The sequence below is a fragment of the Caloenas nicobarica genome, chromosome 3, assembly GCF_036013445.1.
Source record: "Caloenas nicobarica isolate bCalNic1 chromosome 3, bCalNic1.hap1, whole genome shotgun sequence".
NCBI lineage: Eukaryota > Metazoa > Chordata > Aves > Columbiformes > Columbidae > Caloenas > Caloenas nicobarica.
Window position 1 is genome coordinate 76,127,995 of NC_088247.1, and position 25,593 is coordinate 76,153,587.

Sequence of the window (25,593 nt, forward strand, 5' to 3'; positions counted from 1 at the left end):
TCTTCACTAACTGAAAAGGAAGTATAAAGCGTCAGGGCAGGTATAGATATCTACTTCTCAGATGATTAAATCTCATTTCTGTTTTTGTTTGGGTTTTTTTTCCATTTATTTACCAGAATATCATCTGTCTCACACATCTGGAAACAGGGCATTTCTTACAGCTACAGATGAAAATTGGGCATTGTGATACATAGACCAAATGGCCAGTCCTTTATAACCAGTGTTCCTTTGGGAAATATGATTTAACAGTTACCCTCAGCTCACTGTTAACAATCTCAAATCATTTCTGTTTCTATCTTTAAGAGGTTTTGGTATTTCTAAAGTATGAGCATGGATCAGTGGCCCTCATTTTGATCTGAAAGAATTAAGAAAAGTTTCCCAAACAAAAAGTATGTATTTGAAAAATGCCACCTCTGTAAGTTCAGTCTGAGGAACATAACTTCTGTATTTTATGTGTACATCTAATTCTTCAGCCTGCCTTTGCATAAATGAAGCAAGAATTTGGCTCTCTGTTTTTATAATCTATTTAATAGAATATACACAGCAATGAAGAAAGACTAACAGCTGGATTCTGATGCACACAGGACAATGGTTCCCGAGGGATTCCTGCCAGGCATTTTAGGTGATTCAGACACTGGCTGATGATCTCTGCAGACTAGATCTTATATTTCTGCAATCACTGATTATGACTTTGAGCAGAGTATTTTTCTACCCTTGCCCACATACTTTATGTGGCTTGTCAGTCCCTATAAAATTTTGTGCAATTTTATTCCTGCTGCTTTCCCCACATTCATTCCTCAAAGACACATCTGGTATGTTACATGTCTCCATCTGAGAGATTTCTGCTGGCTTTTCAAAAGCTTCAGTAAAGTGATATTGGCATAGGTACTTTGAAAAAGTGGAGGCCTCTTTGCAGCACAAATCATCACAATACGTCTCCATCTGCCACTGAGCCAATAAGTTTAGTACTGATATTTTTGCCTATGACTATTTTGAATCAGCAGCCGTGCTTTCGTTAACAGGAATTTAGCAAGAGGTTATTTTTTTGTTATGATTTGCATGCAAACCCCTGTGCATATTTGTACATGTCTTTATGCAGGTTTGTCTATGTGCAAGTGTACTTAAAAATGGATATAAACACATAGTGGCTAACCCAGGGTGAGCAAAATCAATATCCTTGAGCCAGTAATCAACAGAAAGCAATAAACTTTATTAATAGATTTTTGCAAGGTTTTGTGCCTCACAGTTGAACCACACAAATTCAGATGCCCTTGTCCCTCCTCAACATGCAATATGTCTGTCTCATCACAAGGATTGAATATTTCCCTGTTTCCCACAGCAGCACCTCTGCCACTTGTGTGGCTCCCTATCATTTTCCAAAAAAAGTTAAAAAACCCCCCTCTCTTTGACAATTAAATAATTCTCTTTATAGTATACAGTATGTGTCTCATTCAGTATAAAAATACGGAGGATTTTTTTTTCCAATGTACACCCTGAAGTTTTACCAATATCAAAGTGAAATATCATCAATGGAAGAGAAAGAAAGATCAGGTGACAAATACATCCGACATTCACTGTTTTGTATGAAGCAAGTTTTTAAAAAAATCCCTTTGGCTTAATACACTTAAGAAAGTTAATATTTAACCTGAAGAAAATTTAGAAACCCCTAAAATCCCCCATCAGGAACTGCTCTTTAGTGTTGTGGGACCTGGCAAATAGTTGTACAGATTAATCATATCAGCCTTTTTGTGTTCATCCTTCTCCAGTTTCCTTCTCAGCACCTGCTGGTCTGCGACACTGGGGAACTCTGCTGCCCACCACCTTGGCATTGCTGTGCACTTCTGAGAGCTGTGGCAGGGAAAAAAGGGAGTATTTTCTACCCTTTCTACAGGTTATCCCCAGGAGAAATAGAACAACTTCTTACGCAATAGGGACATCACAGTGCAGAATACAAACACGTGTCAAAGCTTCAGATGATGAGATACAAAAATATGAATATAGCAGGAAATTAAAATGCTCTGAGATTGTTTCCTTTTGAATTAATAACTTTTTCAATGGTTTCGGTTTTATTTTACATTCCTAATGCAAAACCCTTGCAACATAAGAAGTGTTGGGCTTTTTGCTAAAAGATGATGTATGTCCCTCAAAATTAGGAACATTTGTATGAAAAACTGATAGTCCTAATAAGGCAAAGTGACAACATTGAATTATCCCACATGGATACATCTATGCAGAGGAATGACTTGGGCAATAGAAGAGATAAATATGTCTCAGATACTTGTCATTTTTTACTTGTTAATAAATTCACAGTGAAATGTTTACAGTTTCTTCTAAACACTAATCTTTCTTATTGAGAAATACCAGTTCTGCATCTTGACTCATGTACATTGATAAAATCTTTTCCATATCCATCTGTAGTGTCAACATTTTAAAATTAATATTAATATTTAATCAGAACTGGACAGAAAGGTAACTTCCTTTTAATAAGAAGGCCATATGTGCAAACAGAGCATTAATTTATTTTGAAGCTATAGAAAATAGTGCAGTACTTCTCTAAGTAATCTTCTATTTCTCCAAGGACTGCAAAAACTACAGTGTCTCCGACCCTGTTTTGGGAATTAGGCAGGACTTAAACAGCTGAAGTAATAGCTAATATGAAATAGGTTGTGATTTACCAACCGCATTGTTAAATCACAATATTTCATGCTCTATTGGGAAAAACGATACAAGGAAGAAAGTATGTACATAGCTATTGAGCTAAACAATGCATACTTTTTGAGAAATAGCAGCCACCACATTATGAACTCATCTTGGACAGGAATTAAGAGGCATAAGCAATGATCCTCCACAGTGCTACAACAGCACAATGCTTTGCACTGGAGTTTTTTTCAGAACTGTTTCAAAAAATTATTTCACCCTCTGAGACATACAGGAGCGTTATGAATCCCCAGTTCATAGAAGAAAAAAACAATGCTGGCATGAAAATTCTAGAAATAAACAAGTAAAACTGTTTAGATGTAATCTATCCAAATCATTAAGAAAAAAAACCTTAAGCATAGCCTTCAGGTGTTAAATCTGGAACCAGACTGTAGGCAGATGCATTGACATGAGGATAGGGGAAAGCATTTTAAGTACAGGCAACACAACAGCCATGGAGCTGATCTGCAGACCTCAGTGTTTGAAGTAACTCTCTGTGGGTTTAGCACTTTTTCCCCCTCTCCCCTGTAGGGGAGAGCTGCTTGCAGGTTTTCTTACCCTGGCTATATCTTTAGCTGTCACAATGGGCCAAGTGGAATCATGCCACAGCTGCCAGCTCTCGCTTTCAGTAACTCAGTTGTACTATATCTCTCATCAGAAGGCCATCAATGCCCACTGCAGATTAATTTGCTTGGTCTCCACTCTCCAGCTCTAAAGTAGTCAAGTTTCACCAGCACAGAATGTCTTAGCAATTGGTAGCCACTGCTCCTGAATATCTGTTAAAGCAAGCTGAGATTTTGGTTTTGCCAGATCTTGAATCATTGTCTCTTTATGATAGGCAGATCCATCACTAAAATTTCTACTGGATGGTGTTGCTTCTTTCAAGAAGGAAGGAGCAACAACTCCAGGAAGAAAACTAGATTAAATGTTCAATCAGAAGACTATCTGAGAGAAACCTGCCTTGCATGAAACTAAAAAATCTGGATTTTTTTTTCACTTATCTAAAGAGGCATTGGTCAAAAATTATCCATTGTAGCAGCTGACAGTATTTGCAGCTTTTCACCCTGTCCTTTGATTTCCTTTATGTCAGGATGATTTAAAGAGAGGAAATCAGCTCACAAAGAGAGTGTCAAGACAGTATCTCCTAAAAGTTACTCAATTATTATGTAATCTCAATGACTAAAAACAATTTCCAAGTTAAGAGTTGCCTTATTACAGCTGTTGCTAAGATATGAAGTGTGATTTGCAATGCATGCCTCTAGCATCGATAGAATGAATGCTGCATGCATTCAGCATTGTTGAAAAGAGTCCAAAAATGTCAGCAAGAGTCCAGAAATGTCTGAAAAGAAGTTCACTTGCTTCTAAAGAAACACCATACATTTTCACATCTAGATCTACAAATATCAAGATGAACAGGTAACATTCAATGACCGTTGACGAGATAAAAGGTTGTAAAAGATCTGTCCAACTCATTTGCCTGATTCCAACTGTGGCTGGTAGCAGATGTCTAGGGAAAGCATTAATAACAAGAGAAGTACAAAATGACTCTTATCCTTTGCAAAATATGTAGATTTCTGTGTGTGTGTGTGTGTGCGCATATGTCTGTGCAAGAGCTAGACCTGGAGAAGGCCACAACTATGGGTAGCATCCTGTACTTGAACAGAATTGCAACATGACGGCTGATCTTTTCAGCAAGAAGAGGAAATTTGATGTACTGCATATATCCATTACAAACACATGCACGCAAGCAGTAAAAGCAAAGCAGAATATTTTTTTTTCTAACATGAAGTTTCATGATGAAATATATACTATTCACTCCTTCCCAAAGCCCGTGAGAAATAAAGCCTGTCAATGAAATTAAACAGTAACCAACCCGAAACTAGTAAAAGGAAATTTCTACTATATATCATGTATAATCAACCTCCAGAACTCTGAATAGGCTGAGAAATGGGATTAAAACCCCAGATGCTTATATGAACAACAATAATATTTGCAGTTATATTAGTGCAAAATAAGCCATGCATGTACGAAAGCAGAAACAACCCATTAATGGCCTGGGGCTAGGAATGATGTTTCCCTTCCAGGTATGATAATGTATGATTTTTAATAATAAATCTTTTACACCTTCCTCTGGTGCATTTGATACAGGCAGCTTTCAAGAAGCAGGATAATGGATCTTTGATTGAATCAGTCTCAGGTTTCTTTTGCTTCAAAGTTCCCCGTCCTGATCTACAAGGGTGGTCTTCTCCACATTGGGAACAACACTGTGCCAAGTTATTACATAGTTATTTATTTTTTCAAATAGCTTTAGAGAGCAGATGTTCCCATGCGAGCATTAGAGCTCTTCCTCTATGGAGGTTTGCAGCACAAGTTGAAACCTGTACCTCATCCAGATATCACTCAAGTTCATAGGAAAACTCCCACTGAGCTGACCAAGATGAGGATTTGGCCCAGTGACTGTGACAGTGTGTTCAGCTTCTGCCCCTATCGTGTAGCTAGCAAGGAGTAGACACAGATGTTAGCATTCATGACGCCAATATTTGGGCTGCCTGATGTGCAAAATCACAGGTATAATCCTTGGGTGGATTTTTTTCCTTCCTTTTTGGAAGAAACTGTGGTAAATGTATTAGTCTTATAATGGACAAATCCTTAAACACTATGAGTTCAGCTTAATTTTTCAGAATTCAGAGGCTTACCCAAGGTTTATCAGAAAAACCCATGTTTTAAAAGTGATCAAGAAGTCTCACCAGAATTTAATTTTGGGAGAGTTCAGGATTTCATTATTTCATGGTTTTTTGGCTGGCCCAGAAACATAAGATGCATAAAACTTATCGAAAGGATTTTAAAGAGGAGGAAATTTATCACTGACTTTTAGTAGATGTGAGCCTGATGCTCGGGAGAATAAAAAAAATTCTGCCTTGTATCATGCAGGAGTCAGCGGCAGTATCAGCACCTGCTCCACTCTGCTTCCCCTTGTGAGAAAAACAGCATCTGCAGGGATTTCAGGGCTGCTTCTTCCATAGCCATATCTCTCTGGGAATCAGAAGTACAGAGGCTGAAAAAATCTTAAATATGTATTTTTCCTAGATTACCCAAATATTCCTGAATATCTTCCAAAGCCTGTTAGAACAATGGGCAGAGGTCAGAGGATGTCACTGCTTTATGTGAACCTGCTCATTCACAGAACAACATTTGCTGCTTTTGGTACTTCCCTCTGTTTTTCTCAAGGAACCTGTACTAGTACTGAAGTGTTTTTGTTATGGTTTCATGTGTTTCTAGTAGTTTTATTTCCCTGGGTCTGCTTTACTGGGTTTCGTTTTGTTGTCATGAAGGGTTTTGGTTTTTTTCTCTTCAAATCATCACTAAGCGTTTATGCTCAAAACTCCCTTATAGATCTATATCAGAGATTTACATGGGATTCTTGACAATGTGGGTAACAGCATCTTTATCACTCTATTACCTAAACAATGTCAATCATTGATGTCCTTGCAGCATAAATAGAAAAAAGCTACCTCTCCACAAGACTGAACATCTCTGTTAGTTTAAAGGACTCATCAAAAGATTGTGCTGAAGATTACACGGCTTTCTTGTGTAATGTTCTGACTACTAGCCCTGGAACCAAAATCCAAGGAAACCAAATAGCTGGGATGTTTGTAAAACCAAGAGAAGCAAATAATTGAGATATTAATAAAATCAAGAAAAGTTAATAGCTGGGATATTTATAAGAGAATATGACTTGAGTTCACACTTCCAAATTGCCACTTTGGTATGCTGGGCATTCTTACTTCCCTAATCCAATTCAAATTCCCCTCCCTGGGAGCAGTTCATACTCAGGGCAAAGACCTCTCAGGCTAAGAATTTTTTCTTGTATTTTATTGTTTGGTTAGTGATGATTCACTGGTTCCTGAAATTCTCCAGCAGGAAGGCAACCCTCGCTCACACCATCGAAACCCAGCAACTCTGATGGGACTCACAGCAGAACCAGTTACAGAATAGGGTCATGTATTTGTTCAAACACATTGGCCAAGACACAATACAGTGAATGTGCGTATGAGTCTAGCAAAAAAAAGAAGCAGGACCAAAATTTCTGAGTTGCAATGCCATAAATGAAACTTGGGATAGTTTGCCAGATAAAGACCTGGGGGAATGATCTCTTGTCACAGAGACTAGGAAATCTGCTCTTTACAACCTTTCGAGACAGTCAGTGATTTGTAACGAAGCAACAAATTTGCTGATTTGCTTGAAATGAACTGGTTTATAGCAAGGCAAGAGGCTTATTTAACTGAGGGCTTTGGGGAATGGAACATTTTCTTTAAAAAAACATTTTAAACTATAAAAAAGGTAAAGAGAATTTTGTTTATAAAACCTTTTTACAGTTTATTTCCTATCATTAATTTCTTAAAATATATATATATATATATATAAATGAGGATCTGACTAAATGAATCAGGACGTTAAATGATAAAGTTCCGTCCATGTAAACAAATAAATAATTATTTACAATCTTTGGCAAAATAAAATGAATTTTCATTGATCTCACTCTCTCACACACACTTGCAAGGAGAAAAAAATGAAAAAAGAGAATCAAAAAAATCATAAATAATTTACATAGAATAGGAAAATTATGATACAGTCCAAATATTAACATCTACTTCCCCCACACTGACGTCTCTCTCTGACAAAACAAAAAACCCTACACAGCCATTACAATCATTACATTTAATGAAGCCACCCTCCCTTCTGCTTGGGACTTGGGTATACAATTTGAAACACCACAATTAAGAAACTGAAACGTTTAAAAAACCTCATGAAGAGGATTTTTTGGGGAAAAAAAAAGGCAACAAAACAAAATTGAAACAAAATGAAAAAAAATTTCGTAATATGAACACTATAAAATGTGCAATACAGCCAGCAACTGTGGATTCTTTTCTAATGAATATAGCAATAAAATCTATTCCAAGGGAGAAAAAGTTGATTCAACATGTAGCTCACTGTGCCCTATAAGAAGGCAGAGGTACTGTATTATTCCATTAGTTAACCCATCTATGAATAAAATTACACCAGCATGTGTTCTGTCTGTGAACATACCTCATACAATTTAAACAAAACAAAACAAAATGTTTAACATGTTTATACTATTGTATATCTGAGTAACTGTTGTATCTGTTTATAATAAACACTGGTATCCCTTCAGCATTATTTAAGAAGTTCTATATACAGCAGACATAGGTAACAATACAAAATATTAAAATTAGGGTAACTGCCTATATGTTAAGGTTCCATTTATAAATTCCTTATTATTTTTCATTTAACTTTAAAGCATACATGAATATAACCCATGAAACTATACTTAAGTGTATACCATGCTTTGACAATATCTACACATTGTGATAGGTTTTTAAAAATAGCTTTAAAATATCATTATTTGTGAATGTATTACTGATGCATTACATGGCATGCTTTAAAATAAATTATCAGAGAAGGTAGCTTGGTGTGATAATCATAATAAATACTAACAAAATATTTATAAATGGAACCTTAAATTCATATGTTACCAAATTAAGTAATAGTGGCGTTGCCACCTTTTCAAAAACCCACATCAGGATTCAGGATGTCAAAGTGCTTTTTGCAGCAGAGGTGGGAAAGCGGTACAGGTTCATTTTGCTCCACATGTTCATGGTATATTATTTATTACAAGAGAATGCAAAATATGATGAAAATGGAACAACTGGAAATATTTTTTTGAAAGTCAGACAACAGTGACAGCTTTGGATGTTTAAATGAATCTTCTGTTTCATATGGGAGTTTCTAGTTCAGTTCTGTTTGGCCTGAATTAAGCCTCTACTAGACAATGCTTTAGGTTGCAAATTTGACATTTTTATCAGCTAATTTTAGTGGGTGTTATTAAGAGCATCCTCATCAGCTAAATAACATATTTTTTGGATCAAGAAACGTTCATCTTTAACATCCAAAGGCATTTTCATTGTTATTATAGATACTGTTGGTGTGGCCCTCCATTACTTTGCTAAAGTTAGACCCAGAGGCTTTGTGTTGCTGAAGCCCTGTCCTGATCAGAGCAAGGAATTGTCAACAATACACCTAAAAAGTTATTCAAACACATTTTTCCTCACTTAAAGACAATGACTGATAATCATCACCCCTCTCTTTTTCTCCATATATATATAAATATATAAAGTAATTACATTTTTATATGTAAACGTCATTCCTTAGAAAAGACAAATAAACAAACAAACGTGTTTTGCTAAGTTTTCACTCTACAAAAGTGTTCTAATGTATCAATCTGCTTTTGCTTCAGTGGTGGGTCGGACGCTCACGTTTAGGTTTCATTAGTCCTGGCTGTGAGAAGGCACTTGGGTGGAGGGATGGTTGAGGCACTCCTGGCAGCAGGGAGGTACCTGGTGAATGGAGCACGAAGACAGAGGACAGGAGGTACACAAAAATAGAAACTGGGAGTACCAGGATGTACTGAGGTGTCTAGGTTGCATAGCATTTACAGTACTTTGCTGATAATGCAGCAACCATTGCTCAAGCATCTGAAAGAAATGGGAGAAAATATATTAATTGTGGTTGTTTTATTTCATTAGGAAGTCAACCACACAAGAACCGAGCTCCGTCATGATACAGTATAGGGATGCAGCACAAAGTTTCCTGCTCTGCATTTTCCTACAAACGTGAGGACATTTATAGAAAAATAGGTATCTGCCTATACAGACAGACACACATATGTGCACCTACGTACCTAAATGCATAAAAAAAAAATCACATATAAGAAAATCTGAGAAAGTGTTTCTGTATATCAAAACATTTCAGACAAGGCACTACAGACAGACATGCTCATTAAAAATATCTGCTCTCTCCTTTATGCCTCTTGAAAGACTGCTGATCCAGAGTAGCTCTCTGCCCGCAGGACACACTGAAATAGCCTACAAATGAAAGTGGATATACAGAGAATTCCAAATGCATATCTTGCTCAGAGATTTCTGTCTCATTTTTTCCAGGTGGGTAGTAATAAACATCTGGGTGTTTTTACTCCAGTTGAGATGACTACAGGGGCAAAGGGCATTCATGGTAATTCAATAAAACAAGGTTTCCTCCATGCTATGATACAGTAGATCCTTTTCAGTAACTGGAGGATACTTTTCACTTCTACATTTCATGCTGGCTCCCTATGTTATCAAAGGCTTCAGCATTTTCCAGACATTCTCTGTAACTAACCTCTGCATTCATATTTGAGGTCAGAGAAATAGACCATCTCTTGAGAGAAGACAAAAAGACCTAATCGTCCACCAGCAAAGGTTGTATCATAGATTGGTCCAGAATCCACCATGACTTGTTTCCCTTCATACACCAAGACTCTGTAAACAGAAACATAATTTAAGTTAGACAAGGATGATAACGCAGTGTCCAGTGCTAAGGGCTGGTAACAGTTCCCAGGAACTGAAACAGAATTAATTTTAGCAAGGCACCAGAAAATCCAACTTCATTGTAAGGATCACTTCTCATCTCTATCTCACGCCCACCTGGCTGGCAGCCATAGCACATTAATCAGCAGCAGCAGAGCTGTTCCGTAAGTAATTTTATGCACACCATCTGCAAAATATTTCCTAATTCTTTATTTAGAACAGTCATGTCTCCTGGAATGAACTATGTCATGTACTAGCATTCACTGATAAGCCCCTGTCCCTGTGAACTCAGAGGTTAGCACAAGACCTCACCACATCACTTAGCAAAGTTTTCTTTACCATTGTGTGAATGGCTGATTTATTTATCTTGAGGTACAAGGGCCAACATCAGAAATTGGAAGAACCATCCCTTTAGAGTCAAACAAAACATTAACTGGAGACATGCTGAATCTCCATTTCTGACATTTTCAGAGCTTAATCAAAGCTGGAAGGATTTGAACAAACAGCTAGACTAAAAATAAATTGGACATTGGAAAGGGAGAACTTGAGATTTTTGTTTGTTTGCTTTTGGGGTTTTTTAGTGTTTCAGGCATACACCCTGGAGCCAAAGGACCTCCAAAGACATTTCCTCATTTTTCTCCTCTATCAGATAGACTGCACTTCCTTGAACTTGGATTCTCCACTTCTCATGGGAGACTTTGAGATAGTCAAGGTTCTTGGGCTCTCAGTCTTTTAAAATAGCTTTTGAGCCAAATAAGAAATGACTCTATAGACTGTTAATTACAGCAACCTCTGGAGGAAGGGATTACGGTTCTGCTTCTATTGACAATACATTAGTTATACAAAGCAGAATAGCTTAACATGAGGATGAACACACTTGAGCAGTTTCCTATAACTCAAGGGTTGGAGACAGATATCTATTTAGCCAGAAATGCATATCCAGCACTTGCTCTACCTTGAAGAGTTTTATTTTCTGAAGAGTGCCCAAAGACAAGTATGAAAATGCTCCCTGAAAACACTATTTAATGGATGGTAAAAAGAACAGCCAAAAAATGACAGGTTTTCATAGTCATGTAACCCTATTTAATGTCATTCTCAAAACTTCAAGAACCCAAAACACATGGGAAGATTTTAATAAATTATTCATCCCACCAAAAAAAAAAACAACCATTAGGCAGCTCTAACCATGTTAATACTAAATTGCTATTTCTTTACAAATAAAATGGTTTCATGACTATATTAGTGAAATAATTTTATTTATATATTTTCTACAAAAACACCCTAAAAACGAAGGAATTTAATGTTCTGGACCATAGAATTTGTCAAGCTAGATTAATCTAATGGGATACTAGTTGAAATATGCTTTGTCTGACACTAATGATATTTGCCAAAAGAAGATACAGGTAACAGCAACATGAACGAAAGCCTCAAGTTTCCTTTTGACCTGTATCAGTCAATGCTTTGCACTGCAATACTTTGATGCATAAAACACTTTTTTTCTGAAGAAAAAGGTAAATTATTTTATATGAATTTGTCTTTCAGAGCCAAATGAAACTCCCCTGCTCATAAGCACAAACAAGAGGTCAGACTCTGTCCCATGAAAAATGTCCTTTACAGTTACAGTAGTTAGAAGAAGATAAAATTGACATGCACAGTTAATGCTCATTCTTTGAAACATCAGATAAACAGCTGGGCTCTAAGGAAAGTCATATGCCCCAGCTCTTTGCTGTGTGCATTACAGATGTGCTCATGGCTTCTTCTGCCATATCCCGTATAAGCCACTATGGGAGACAGGATGCTGAAGTAGACAGGCCATTGGCCTACTTCCCTGTGGCAATTCTGATGTTTCTAATTAATTTCATTCATTCACATTCCAGAGGCTGGGGAAGAATCTCATGTTCTAATCTTGCTTTGAGTTTTGGTCAGGAATTTTTGGTTCCTTTACAGAAGAGCTATTGAGAAATAATTTTATTTTTTCTTTAATTTAAAAATATTTAGCTGATGTAAATATTGAACCACCCAGCGTAAATTAAATACATCTGAAAAGGGAAAAAAAACTTGTTCTAAAGGTAATGAAATGTCCTCAAAATATTGAAAAAAAACTATGACATATGTCTCACTATTATCAGAACTAACAAAAAAACTGCTAATGCAGCTTTTACATCAGAGACAACAATTTTCCAACTAGAAAATATAGAGGTGCAGAAACATTTCTTACTTTATTAATCCCGTTTTAGGCCTATGAATCAAATGCCACCTGTAAGCAGTATAATCTTTCCAGCCAATGTTCTTGGGATCATGCCACAAAGTGCGCACCTACAGTAGGAATACAAACGCCTTATTAGAAACAGACTGTGCTCCAGTAACTGCACATCCACTACAGTAACCATAGATTCAGTCAAAACTTCTTTGCTACACCAGCATGAACCTGAAAATAGTGTTCAACATTTGATGATCATGATGATCACCAGATGATCATCAGACCTATTTTACAGGGCAACAGTAATGAAAATTTCTGTCTTAAATTGTTGATCAGTTACTCATCTGTAGTTTCATAGCTGGAGCCACTGAAGACCATTTCAGCATCGAACTTGACTTCCCTTGGAAAGTGCTGCCCGTTTGCACATACACACCCACACTGCCCGAGTCAATACTACTTTTCCACGCTGTAGGAGTGCCTCCACCAAAGGAGAGGGACCACGACTTGCGCAGATGTTACTGGCTGTGGCTTGCTCCTTGCAATCTCTTGCAAGGTTCTTTTCCTGCAAAGAGCTCACAACTGCGAAACTCCTATCCACATGTGAAGACCCACTAGCTTCATTTCTAAAAGGCACAAGTTTCTTCCATGGCTGGGCTCTATTTGGAACAGCAGCAGTTTTTCTCTCTCTTTGTTTTCATTTCTTTTCTCTTTGGCTGTCACTTGTTACTGAACTCTAAACGACGTATAATTCAAACAAAGTGGAATGCCAAAGAAGTAAGTGCCAATATAGAGATTCATAAAGGATTTGTGGATAACTGAGACCTCTAACTCCTTTTTCTTTGGACCACACCACATCTTCCCTTTCATACATGTAATTTTTTCCATTCATAATTTTTTATACACGTGATGTTTTCTTTGAAACACAATACAAATGTCATTATTGACATTAGTAATATGAGAATTGAAGAAAATCTGATAAACATCTGTAAAAAATTGAGGTGTGAAAGGACATTCTTTTCAAGACATCTCCCTTTTTTAAAAAATATTAGTCATGCATCATTGGCCTGAGCTTTTAAATCTCTCACCTGTCCAGGGGTGTTTCCTGTGTGCCAGAGAGCATTTCTCAAGTGTTCACCAGCACCAGTTGTTGAATTCACTACTTTGAGTGACACACCAGAATAGCCGTAAGCCCTGGTGGGTTTGTCCTCCCAGTAGGTCTGAGTGACCTGCTTCCACATCAGAACATAAAACCGACTGCTGGACTGGTAGCCAAACACAAAGCCGGCATAGTCATCATCGCGGTCTGTGTTAACATAGAATGTCCCACTAAAGTCAACGGAGCTGAACTCATCATAGCCTGGGAGAGGATGGAAGAGACAAACCATTAAGTTACAATGCTGGGTCCCAGCTCTAGCCTGAGTTTTGCCAGGTGTCATAATCTTTTTCCGTTTCCTTACCTGCAGGATAGGAGGTAATGAAACTTGCCTACCTATCACATGGAAGCTTCTGGAGAGAAATAAGTTGTTTACAAGTGATGTTGAAGACAGCAGGCACTACACTTATATCAAGTTCTTCAACGGGGTATTTTGTGTGTGTCACAGTCAGTGATGAGATGAATGATCAAAGGCAAACTGCATTAAGCTGGTTTTAATTTGAGCATATACACTGTGCCCACGTGTCAGTCCAAAGCTCTCAGCACAAAAAAGGTGTGTCTGCATACTTTTTTTTCCCTTCCTTATCACCAGCTCATTGCTTACTTTTCCAAAGATGATGGCTGACACATGATACTCACCTACGGCTATTCCAGGATCAGAGTTGGCAGTCTGCACCAGTTCCTTGCCTTGGTGGCGAATAACCCAGTTGGGATCAATCTGAGCTGTTCCCTTGGGGTCCAGGGGGACCATCTGGAACTTTCTGAAATCAGTTTCACTGATGGCGTTGTTTTCAGGGCATACATCATAAATATCTGGGACGCTGTCATTGTCAAAGTCATCTTTGCAAATATCACCTCTACCATCACCTATAAGAAATGTAAATAAGCAAATGTAACTTTTAGCAATTTATTCAGCCTTCCTAAAAAGCGCTACCACTGATGGAAGAAATTTATGATACATATGAGTATGTTATTCTCTTGTTTCTCAAAGAACGCTCCAAATTACTCCAAAGAAGGCTTCAGTCCTGAGAGTCCATTTGAAATGTTGCTGGTAATGACTGTAAGAAGTCATCAACTTAAATCAGGGCCAAAATTGTTGCTAATAAAATTGCCTTGTCAGTGATCAATTTGGCCCCAGTCTATACGTTGCTTTAGAATCAGGGTGGGATAAGCTGGAAGTTTGCTATGTGGATATAATTCACTAATGCTTGTATTACATTTTCAGTTTGATTTGTCCCAGATGTGGACACCATACCACATTTCAATATGTTAATACACCACCACATTTTAATATGTGCAGTGAATTCATTCAAACAATAGCATTAAAATCTTAATCTTTCTGCATGTTACTAAATCCTTATATACTGAATATATTAAACTTTTTTTGAGACAATTTTATCGTCTCAAGGTTCCTTCATCAACAATCCATCTAAGGTGCTTCAGATTGCAGAAGCATCACCTTTATGTCAAAAGAAAGTGGGGACAATATTGCAGTAAAATATGCATACGTGTTCAGTCATGCTTTCACTTGTGGGTAGAACAATTTGTCTCATAAAAATTTAGCATTTTAAAAAATGTAAGAAAATAGAAAGAAGCACTGTATCCAACAGGACTGGCCTTGGAGGAATGGAAATATTAAGTTTTGTTATATGAATCACAAGAAGTTTTCTAGAGAGCCTAAAAATACATCCATACAGCTCAGCTACAGTTATGCTTCTGCTCAATACTTCTACTATGATCAATATTTAAAAAAAAAAAATATTTCCTTTCTTAATTTATCCATAACATTGGTAGAAACCAGGAGATGTGACTTGCCTTGGATAGCAGGTGGTAAAAGGAGGCATACCAAAAAAAAAAAATCTATTTGCCAATGCCACTGTTATTCAGTGTTATTCACTGTTATTCAGAGGCATACAATAGTACAAACACTTGAAAATAAAGTAGAAAAACTTGGCTAGACAAGTATAGAAACAAATTCACAAATGGTTCTGACTTTTACAACAGAAACCACTGGATATTACATTGGGTACTAATATAAAACCAGAACTGTCAGCTAATTTGTTTCTACCCTCATGTAGCATCAGCTTTGTGTGTGTGTGTGTGTGTTTGTGACTGCTCTAAAAACATGGGAATTAACACAATGGGAAACAGCAATGATTCAGCTCATTCAACATTGACCTCCTACTGGGTGCTTCACAGACAAATGGAAAGCTATATTACTATGCCTAATCAACATAGCATTATTCAACTATGAAGCTTTCAGAGAGGAGTTTTAAGCAACAGGAAAAAAAAAAAAAAAAAGAAAGCTGGAGCACCTAATATCTCAAAGACTTTCTGCAGGTCACATATGTTGTAAAATGGTCCCATTTTCCACCCTGGCTATCAGCCTTGGAGGACTCCAAATCCTGACCAGCTGTGTGCTCCTGCACCTGTTTGTCTTAGTGCTTATTGGAGAAAAGAGAATGAAATTCCAATTTTATTTCCTTCACAAATATCAAAGAGGTAATTCTTGAGTCACAGGAGAATCTAATTATTCACTGGAAGTCCTGCTGACATTCATTTGGTACTGAGCTGCTGCTGACAAGATTGATTCCCTGTCAAGGAAAGTTAGAAAGCGTTTGTTTACCCAGCCACGTCCAACAGCTCTCTCCATGGCTTCATCTTTATGTGCTATAGCTCATATCTTCAAGAGTGTGGGAGCATCTTTTGGCTTTATTTATTGCTTTGCCAAGATTTCTGTTGGACCTACCACTAATGACGCTGATGAGCTGGCTCAACTGTTTAAATTTACACTTTTTGTGAATCCTTACTCAAAACATAAATGTAGTTCCCCTTGCAAGATCCAGGTGACAGACAATTATAGCAAACTATCCTAGTTTGGGGGCACCCATATTCTGGAATATTTCTGAAATTAAGGGACTATTCCAGAGATTGGCAAGTACAAAGACACTTTGAATATGCAATTGGACTGAGGGGTTAAGTAATTTAAGAACTGCTACTGACTACCAACAAGAAACTTCCTACTACCTGCAGTTGTCTTACCAGGAAATCAATCAGGCCACAGGATTTTATCTTTCTAAATGTACATAAAACTCAGAACAGAAATTGCTCACCTGTATTTATTGCAAGGGCCATTACTTGTAGACATACTATGGCAGTTTTCAAAGGATCATAAATGTTTTCTAAATTACATTTATCATCATGAAACTATCACTATTTCATTATTAAAATACTGCCAAGCATACAGGACTGTTTGAGAGTGATCAGCAACATTTTACCACAGAACAATTATATATTGACTTTTTAAACTCTGACATGTACATCATCAAGACATATTTAAAACTACTTAGAAAGCAAATTTGAGAAAAGCTGCTCAGAAATCTTTTTTACAAAAATAGCTAAAAACTAACAACAATTTTAGACTTCAGGAACCTGAAGAAATATTCTGTTTTTCAAAATAAAACAGAGCAGCAAACCATATTTTTTCCATTTTAATTTTCATAAGATAACTTGTTTTGAAAGTAAAGCAGCTCATTTTTCTTTTTTGAAGACATTCGAAATTCAAACTATTTGAAATATTTTCCCGTATTTATAATATTTCCCCATATTTATAATATTTCAACTCAAAGTGAAAATCAGAAGTATAAATTTGTTAAAGGTGTTCTTCTATAAATAAACATGTGCATGTTTGAGCCTCTGCCGAAGATCCTTTCTAACACTCTAACCCTGGACCAAACTGGCCAGTTCAGTTCCACTGAAGTCCATGGTGTCTCAAATGTCAAAAGAAGCTCAGTTTGACCTGAAGTCTTTCTTTTCATCATACATAAAGACTCCAAGGTTAGAATTGGATAATAAGAACTAAATGAAATTAATATGACATTATTCTTACCATCAGAGTCCTCCTGCTCAGGGTTGTATCTGAGGCGACAATTGTCTCTGTCATCTGGGACACCATCATTGTCATCATCAGGATCACAGGCATCTCCTTTACCATCTTTATCATGGTCAGCCTGGTTAGCATTTGGGATGTAAGGGCAGTTATCCTGATTGTTCTGGTGGCCATCTTCATCTATGTCCTCATTGTTGTCACACTGGTCACCAACAAGGTCATTATCTGCATCAGTCTACGCCCAAAAAATTTAAAAAGTAAAGTTATTATTGTTACTTAACACAAAAGTATGAACAGCCTGGTACTTAATTTCTCAATATTTGTCTTCAAGAAATTCTCTGGAGACAAGTAATATCATGATGACAACAGTGCTTAAGGCAGAAATGTTACTTCAAACTACTATGGCTACTTATTCTGCTATCAGTGTGTAAGATCTGGTGCCCAAGACATTTCCAAGGTAGGTCTTTGGCCACAATCTTCATTGCACTCATTTTAGAGATAACAGGGGAGCATCAGTCTGGGCAGCACATTTTCTGATTGCTTCTGTATACTTGACGTTACTTATCTGCACATGGACCAACAAACACTGACATACCAAATGCAGCCCTGAGGCAGTACTCACTTGCCATGGGGCAAGAAAGCAGTTCACCAAAGGCTTGAAGATGGATTAAAGGTATCATCACTCTACTTCCCTTTCATTGGACACAGAGATCTGACAACCCAAGATGTGAAAATGAGTAATGCAGATCCACCTCTTCAGTTCAACAGTAAACAGGAACTAATGCCAATTCCTGTGTTCTTTTCTCTGCCCTTGTTCTGACGTTACTATTAAGGAAACTGTCTCTAACATTTACCTGGTCTGGGTTATGCATCAATGGACAATTGTCACACTGATCACCAACTCCATCACCATCTGTATCACTCTGGTCTGTGTTATAGACGTAAGGACAATTATCTCGTTCATTAAAAATGTCTATGAGGGAAAAAACAACACAAGATTGAAGAAACCAGAATGATAAAACATCAAGCACAGACAGTCATAGACTGTAGGAGTCATCAGTAAAGAAGCAAGGGTCTTAAAGGGTTCATAGGTTTTCTGATTGCTACGTTATTACTACAACATGAAATACTGAAAAGAGAAATGATGGCATAAATTCCACTTTTCTTGCTATGATGAAGTCTTCTGGATGTATTTTCCTAAGGAATTTTGCTAGAGTAAGGGCCGGTCATGTCTTAGGAATTTAGCCCTTTTACATAGAATAACAGATAAAGGGGTGGAGTATTTTTCTTTTTAGATAATTTGATTTGGATTTTCTTCCCACACTCTAAGAAATGGCATAGAACACACAGCTATATCATGGTTTTGTACAGGAGAAGACTTGTAAAGGAACAACTGCATTAATGTTCAGCTGCCTCACCACTAAATAATTTAATTTTACCAGAATATGTGCATCATTTATTGTACAGCATGCCAAATTTTCAAAATAAACTGTTCCTCCTCAGGAAACTTTATTATACGACAGACAATCTCTGTAAAAAATTATAATATGTTGAAAACAAACAAAATCCAGGCACGTTGGCATATCTGTCTAGAAATGATACAAGGACTCTTTCCTTCATTATACAGTCCCCGGATATTTGCATAATCTTTCAGCCAATAACATATGATACATTTTTCTTCAAATGCAGAACTACCATAAGTACTACTAAGAACCTGATAATCAGAAGGATGAGAGGACTTCAAAATGTTCAGAAGTTCAAGTCAGATAATCATCCAAAAGTTTAAAATGTTACTGAAGAAAATACAAAACTAGATTTCTTCAACTTCTAGTACTTGTGGATTCTCATAAATTTGAAACGCTGCAGGGATGTGATTTTTTAAAGACACAAGTGCTTTTACCACTCCTTAGTTCTGATAAAAACTGGGTCATATAGGCATGTACTGGTAGATGAAATCAACACCTTTAATAATATTTTAAGACAAAAAACGTGTATTTGGATTACTGTGGGCTTTGCATTATGTTCATAGAAAAGCAGATTAATTTCCTGCAGATATTGTCTTAACCGCATGGATGTTCTGATGTTCTTTTCCCCCCCTAAAAAGGAAAAAAAAAGTCAACGGAAGTGTTATATGAGACCCTGATTACTTTGGAACGCAATGAAGGAAAGATTTTTTTTTTTTTTTTTAAGATTACACTGATAAAAACTTGTTGTGATCTATTCTTCAATACTGTAGTCGTTTAGGGATTACGTACAACTATACTACACAAGAGTGATAAATGTCAGTCTTCTGTTTCTTGTCCTGCCTTTTTGAGCTGCTAGACACAATTTTATTCTACATATAAAACAAGGTAACCTATTGTACTGGACATAAAGCAAAGTGTATTTGTGGAACAGCACTTAATTCTCAAAACTGAAAGCATACCATCGCCGTCAATGTCCACAGCACACGAGTCACCCTCCCCATTATTATCTGTGTCAATCTGCGCAGGGTTGTGCACATAGGGGCAATTATCACAGCGGTCACCAACTTCATCCTTGTCATAATCAAATTGACGAGGATTGAACAGAAGAGGGCAATTGTCCTAGTAAGAATAAATAGAAGATTTCAGGATACAAATCACAACTCGTGTGCCTATTATGAAGTGGTATCTCTTCTCATTCACCTCAGACAGAGGCCAAAAATCAAAATATTAATCCATTATTTTTCCAATGGACAAGCTGTACCTACACTGAAGATCTTGGTGGTAACAGGTTGGCATCTGGAAAGCCTGGCTCACTGTCTGGTTTTGTGGTTTTGTACAAGGCATGCATGCAAAATGTGTTCCGTGTCTCACTAGGAGAGCAATAGGCACTTTAAATTGGATCTGTACTCAGATATTTTAATGTAAGTGTATCACTGGTACATGCATTTTTTTCAAAAAATCAGAATGTGTTGCACAATCAGGCCAACTTCAGCTGTATATTACATTTTTTTGAAAAAACGAAAATTCTTACTCTGACTTCTTTTTGGAACAATCTAGTATCAATATTCTCACTTTAAACCACATATTTCGATTTTTCAATTTAAACAAGGATTAACGATAATAAAATGTGAAGAGTTTCATAAAGAAATGTTAAAATGAAATACTCTTATTGACTGAAAATATTTTTTTCTCCGAGACCACTCCTTTCAGTGGAATTTGGAAAATTTCATTTCACTTTAGTCCCTAATTTGAAAGTCTGCCAAAGCAAGAATTCTTATGTTTCACACATTCCCAAATCACACATGGACTTTTGCACAGGCATGAGGAAGCACTCAGTGTGGAAAGCAAAGAAGAACGAAACCAAACCAAAGCAGTGGGAGTGAAGGCTACATCAGCATCATGGAATCTGAAGGGAGGTCATATGGAAAAAATCTGTGAACTACTTTTCCTCTGCTAAAACAAAACCCATTTACTGGGAAATTTTTAGCACATTTTAAATTGCTCAGAAATACATTTTATGTACCCAAAGACAAAATATGGAGGCAAGTCAAAATTTTATACTGATCATAAAACAACTTTTGGCTACAATTTTTCAAATATATATACTAAATCATATTATTTTATCAAATTATTGTGTAGGTTTTTAAATATTCCAAATAGAGGCTCCATGAACACAGTTCTAATCCAGCTTTAACCGTCTGAAGCTCTAGAGCATCTAGGCTCTCTCTGAAGGGAACAAGGAGGAACAGTAAATTCCTAACATGTATTCATTCATCCTAAACATGTTCAGAAAAGGCAGGATGAAGCCCACTCTTGAGATGCCTCTGTCCTTTTGCTGAAAGTACAGGGAGAACAGGATTAGACTAACTGCCTACCTTTTGGCTCTGCAGGTAAATGAATTTCAGTCTTGTGGGGAGATCTGAAGGAGCAAAGTATGAACCAGGCAAGGTACTTTCCTCCTGTCATTTTCCCTTGATGCTGGCTGTGTGTTTATAGTTATTATTATTCATGATAACTTGTTTTCAACATACCTCAGATCTAATGTTTACCAGCTTTTCAAATACAATGGACCTATCATTCTTCCATTGTAAAATAAAAAGTCCAATACCATTTTCCATTAAACTGTTTTCATGCACACAACTGAACCCAGAACCGATACAGAGAACATAATTCAGCCCAGGTTCCCCAGGCTGCTTTGCTCTGCACAGCGCTACTCTCCTTTGACACCACACAGCTGTACTCTGCACCAGATATCGTTCAAGGAAGGCAGAGCAGAATAACTCAGCTGAAGCTCTAAACAATAAAGCTCTCATCTATTGTAATGTTTTTCCTTAAAACCAGATGTTTAGGTCAACTGTACTAAAAACACAGAAATGCATCTTACTTTGTCATCTTCGACACCATCATTGTCATCATCTTCATCACAGGCATCTCCTTTGCCATCTTTATCAAAGTCTTCTTGGCCAGAGTTAGGCAGAAGGGGGCAGTTATCCTGGCCAAAAGAAATAATCAATACATTATGTCTACTTGCTTGGGCAGAAGAGTAGATATGGTACACCAGAGACTATAAAACAAGAACAATCAGTCACAAATACTTTTTAAAGTGCCTGTTTGTTTGCTGCCAAAGATAGTAGTTCATTTGCTGCTTTCATATTGTAAAGTAAGTAAAATGCATCTGCAAATCATTCTATTTCCCAGTTCTCCTTCCTTTAAAGGGATGTTTCCAGTAAATTTGTGATGAAACTATGTAGCAGAGAACAAACACACCACACGCACACACATGCAACTTTACACCAACTTTTTACAGACAACTCATGAAGTATGTTTGAATGTTACGTATAAAATGACCAGGTTTGGTTGCCAGAAAAATAAAGATACAAGCCAGGAGGTGGTCTTCAGAAACAGTTGTTCATATGAAAAGTTACTGAAATGACGGAGTACACAGCAATGAAGGGGAACAGTGTAAGAAAGGGTATTGAAAAATGTGCCTTTATGCTGTTCTGCAAAACAGTACATCTACACTCCCATGCTCCCTTGGCTTTGAAAATACAAGGCAAATATATTGCTTTATTTGGTATCACAGCTTTGTAAAGAATTATTATTTTAAATGAGCAAGTCTTCGATTACACTGAAAAAACAATAACTGAAATAGTTTGCCAAATTTTAACATGTATTCCTTCCTAAAATACTAAACTTGGCTAAAAATGGATTGCAATTCTACCACTGCCTAAGAATAAATACATCTATAAAACCCCATTATGTTATTATTTTTTTCTCACATTCTGTTATCTACCTCAGACCAAAACTGAATTTGCCAATACAGTGCAGAAGTATCTTTTTTGTAACACATACCCTAAGAAAATTAATATTATAGTAAGATTCATAGCCCTGTTTTCAATGTCAGTGGTTCTAATTCCATAGTTAATTCAAACAAACAAACAAAAAAAACCCAACAACAAAAAAGAACAAAAAGAACTGGAAAATTTATTATAAATATCAAAACCCCAATACAGCTCCTAACTTTTATGGCACTATTTTACCAACTACCTGTGAACAGCTTCAACTGTCCAAGTCAACACTCATTACCAGTGATACAAAAAACCATTTTTTTGAAACAATAAAATAAGTTAGTCAAAGCTTGCTCAATCACTTTGTATGTTTGTATCTATATGTTTTTCTGTTTGTCTGTATTCTCCATAGGTTTGAGTCCAGTTTCATACAACAAGTAGTTGTTTCATACAAGTAGTATGGTGGAGACCTCATGGGTACCAAGTACCTATAAGCTTTGCAAAAAGAGGTAATGTGGTAGAGGAGAGAGATCCTCACAGTGCACTAAAAGTCTCCTATTAGATATTACAAAGAGGACTTATTAGATATCGTACCTTCCACCTGAGAACTCAACCTTAAGGCACAAACCAGCTGGAAACTAGACTTCTTTGGTTCATCAACTGACAAAGTTGTATGTTGGTATGGTAGTTCTTATGGAAAAACTGCTACTTTCATGTGAATGAAAAGGAAATTTAGACTAGAAGATATTACTAAGATTTTATTTTTATTATTATTTACAACTACTTGCTTTATTCAGATAGCTTTGCTTAGACAGTAAGTTAATTTTCAACCACTATCAGCTCAAAAAAAAAGGAAGATTTGATTTGCCTTTTTAAAATCAAATTACTTAACTAAGATATTCCATATTGAATATAAGAACCTGAAAATAACTGCTACTTTTTTAGGTTTTGGCTTGGTGTTTTGTTTGGGTTTTGTTTGCTTCTTTTGGGTTTTTTGGGTTTTTTTGGTTGTTTGGTTGGGTTTTTTTGTGAGGAGGCATCCCTTAAATGAAGTACCTGTGTCTGTTAGATCAACACATATATTATAGAAACCATGAATCAAACATTGGAAATAGTTTTTTTCTGAATAGGTTCAGCGTGTTGGGTTTTTAATGAAAACTAAACATTTGCACTACATCTTGAGTCAACATGCTGCAGATTCTCATGACAGGAACTGAAAAAGACTATATGAACTTCAATCACTGAATTGGCTGGATCCACAGTGAGCAGACATCAACTATGGTAAGGAAGATCAACATTTGAGGCTCAAATTTCCATCAATGTCTGAAAATCTTCTGCTGCTCAAGCCCACATTCACAATTTCAAGTGGATTACACCTGAGTGACTACTGATTCTCTCAAACAGCCCGATTTCAAATGTTTCTAGTCTCTTGATCTGTATTTGGTTTTGGTTTTTAACTACTGTAGTGATCTAGAACTCAGTCATTTTTGCATTTCTTTCTTAATTTTTTTAGCAGAAGCTATTAGCAAGAACTTTATGAGAGTCTAGAGGTAGATCACTTTAACATGCAGAAGGAGAAACCAAAATGTTTCAGGTCTGGGGGGCAAACAAACAAACAAACAAACAAAACCCAACAACACAACAACAACCAAAAAAAAAACCCACCACACACACGAAAACCAAAACCAAACCAAAACCAAAACCAACAACCAATCTAAAACCCTCAGGAGGGAAAGCATTGCCCTTGTAGCCACAACTGATTCAGCAAACAATTGAGCATGTTCCCTTGCAAAAGGACATAGATAATCCAGTGTTGTCAGTGGCCTCAGGGGTAGATGTTTAAAACTGAGCACTTTCTTATGCCTTCTGTTCAGATAAAGCTCACTTCATCCCAGTTACTTAATTTGCTGCCCCTCTGTGTCGTCCCCGTCATTCAACTGTCAGTGAGGTCACCACTCAGAACTGGGATCCAAGGAATTACCTGACAGGGGTGCCTTCACCCCTCAGCTATTCGGGCCATTGTTAAACTGGTAGACCTGGAACAACTTTCAGCCTGGTTTTGCACAGCAGTTTAACTGCATCAGCATGAGACACCTAATTGGGCTGAGCATTTTTGAGCCATTTCCACTGGAAAGAATTTCAGGCCGTGGAGCCAAAGACTTGGTGTGTTTTAGATTAATACAAAATGAGGTCCCAGGGAATATACCATGATGGGAACCCACTGTTAAACTTATATATACTACCATTTTCAGGCTCCCTGATGCTTTTTTTTTTCCTTGGTGAAGTAATGTTTCATTTTTCATTACAGCGGTACAGCTGCAGCAGCAAGAGTGGAGAACAGTCCTCTGCCAGGTCTAGAGCCAACAGTGGCAGGTAGGTCATTCCCTTTGGAAGGGTGAGAGCTGGGACTCCATATCTCTGAAGGGTAAGAGAGGCTGAATGTCCCATCCTCTGCCACTAAGCTTTTGCAAGAAGGAGAACTCCTCTAATTACTTGTATGCATTCCTCTTAGGTTCCTATTGCCAAAAATTATCTCAGACTCTGAATCCAGTTTTCAAAGACTGTGACTTGCTTAACTCTTTTAAAGGACTTGGAACTGTAGACCTTATGTGGTTGTTACAAGCCTTGCAGGTAGGACTTCATACTCACCTGCGCCCAGAGATTCCTGTTTAGTTCTCACTACCCGTGTGTACCACATCCATGCTTTAGACAGCTCCTGCTTGGTGTGCTAACTCTATTCACAAGCATCCCAGCCTTCCATGCATTCTAAGTAGGAAGATATCCAAAGCAGAGGACTCTGGATTTCATTTTGAGAATCCCTTACTAGATCTAGTTAAGTGAATACACATTTCACAGTGTCTGCTACAAAATGAGCGTGTTGCAACAGTCAAAGCTTAATGGAAGCAACCACCAGCTTGATGCTGAAAAGTGTTATTCACAACTACTTAGGAAAAAAGGAGATAAAATTTGGTTATG

General features: G+C 37.0%; 1 protein-coding gene across 2 annotated transcripts in view; it reads right to left on the minus strand.

The window, feature by feature from the left end:
- Positions 1 to 7,131: 7,131 nt before the first annotated feature.
- THBS2 (thrombospondin 2) overlaps positions 7,132 to 25,593 on the minus strand; it is a 34,898-nt gene continuing 16,436 nt past the window's right edge. For both annotated transcript variants that reach the window (XM_065632075.1, XM_065632074.1), the window contains exons 14-22: positions 21,714 to 21,821; positions 19,789 to 19,948; positions 18,218 to 18,336; positions 17,364 to 17,598; positions 14,114 to 14,341; positions 13,407 to 13,678; positions 12,340 to 12,437; positions 9,934 to 10,073; positions 7,132 to 9,251 (exon numbers count right to left, since the gene is read on the minus strand). In XM_065632075.1, the coding sequence (XP_065488147.1) occupies positions 9,244 to 9,251; positions 9,934 to 10,073; positions 12,340 to 12,437; positions 13,407 to 13,678; positions 14,114 to 14,341; positions 17,364 to 17,598; positions 18,218 to 18,336; positions 19,789 to 19,948; positions 21,714 to 21,821 (1,368 nt within the window). In that variant the 3' untranslated portion in view covers positions 7,132 to 9,243. The remainder of the gene's footprint in view (positions 9,252 to 9,933; positions 10,074 to 12,339; positions 12,438 to 13,406; positions 13,679 to 14,113; positions 14,342 to 17,363; positions 17,599 to 18,217; positions 18,337 to 19,788; positions 19,949 to 21,713; positions 21,822 to 25,593) is intronic.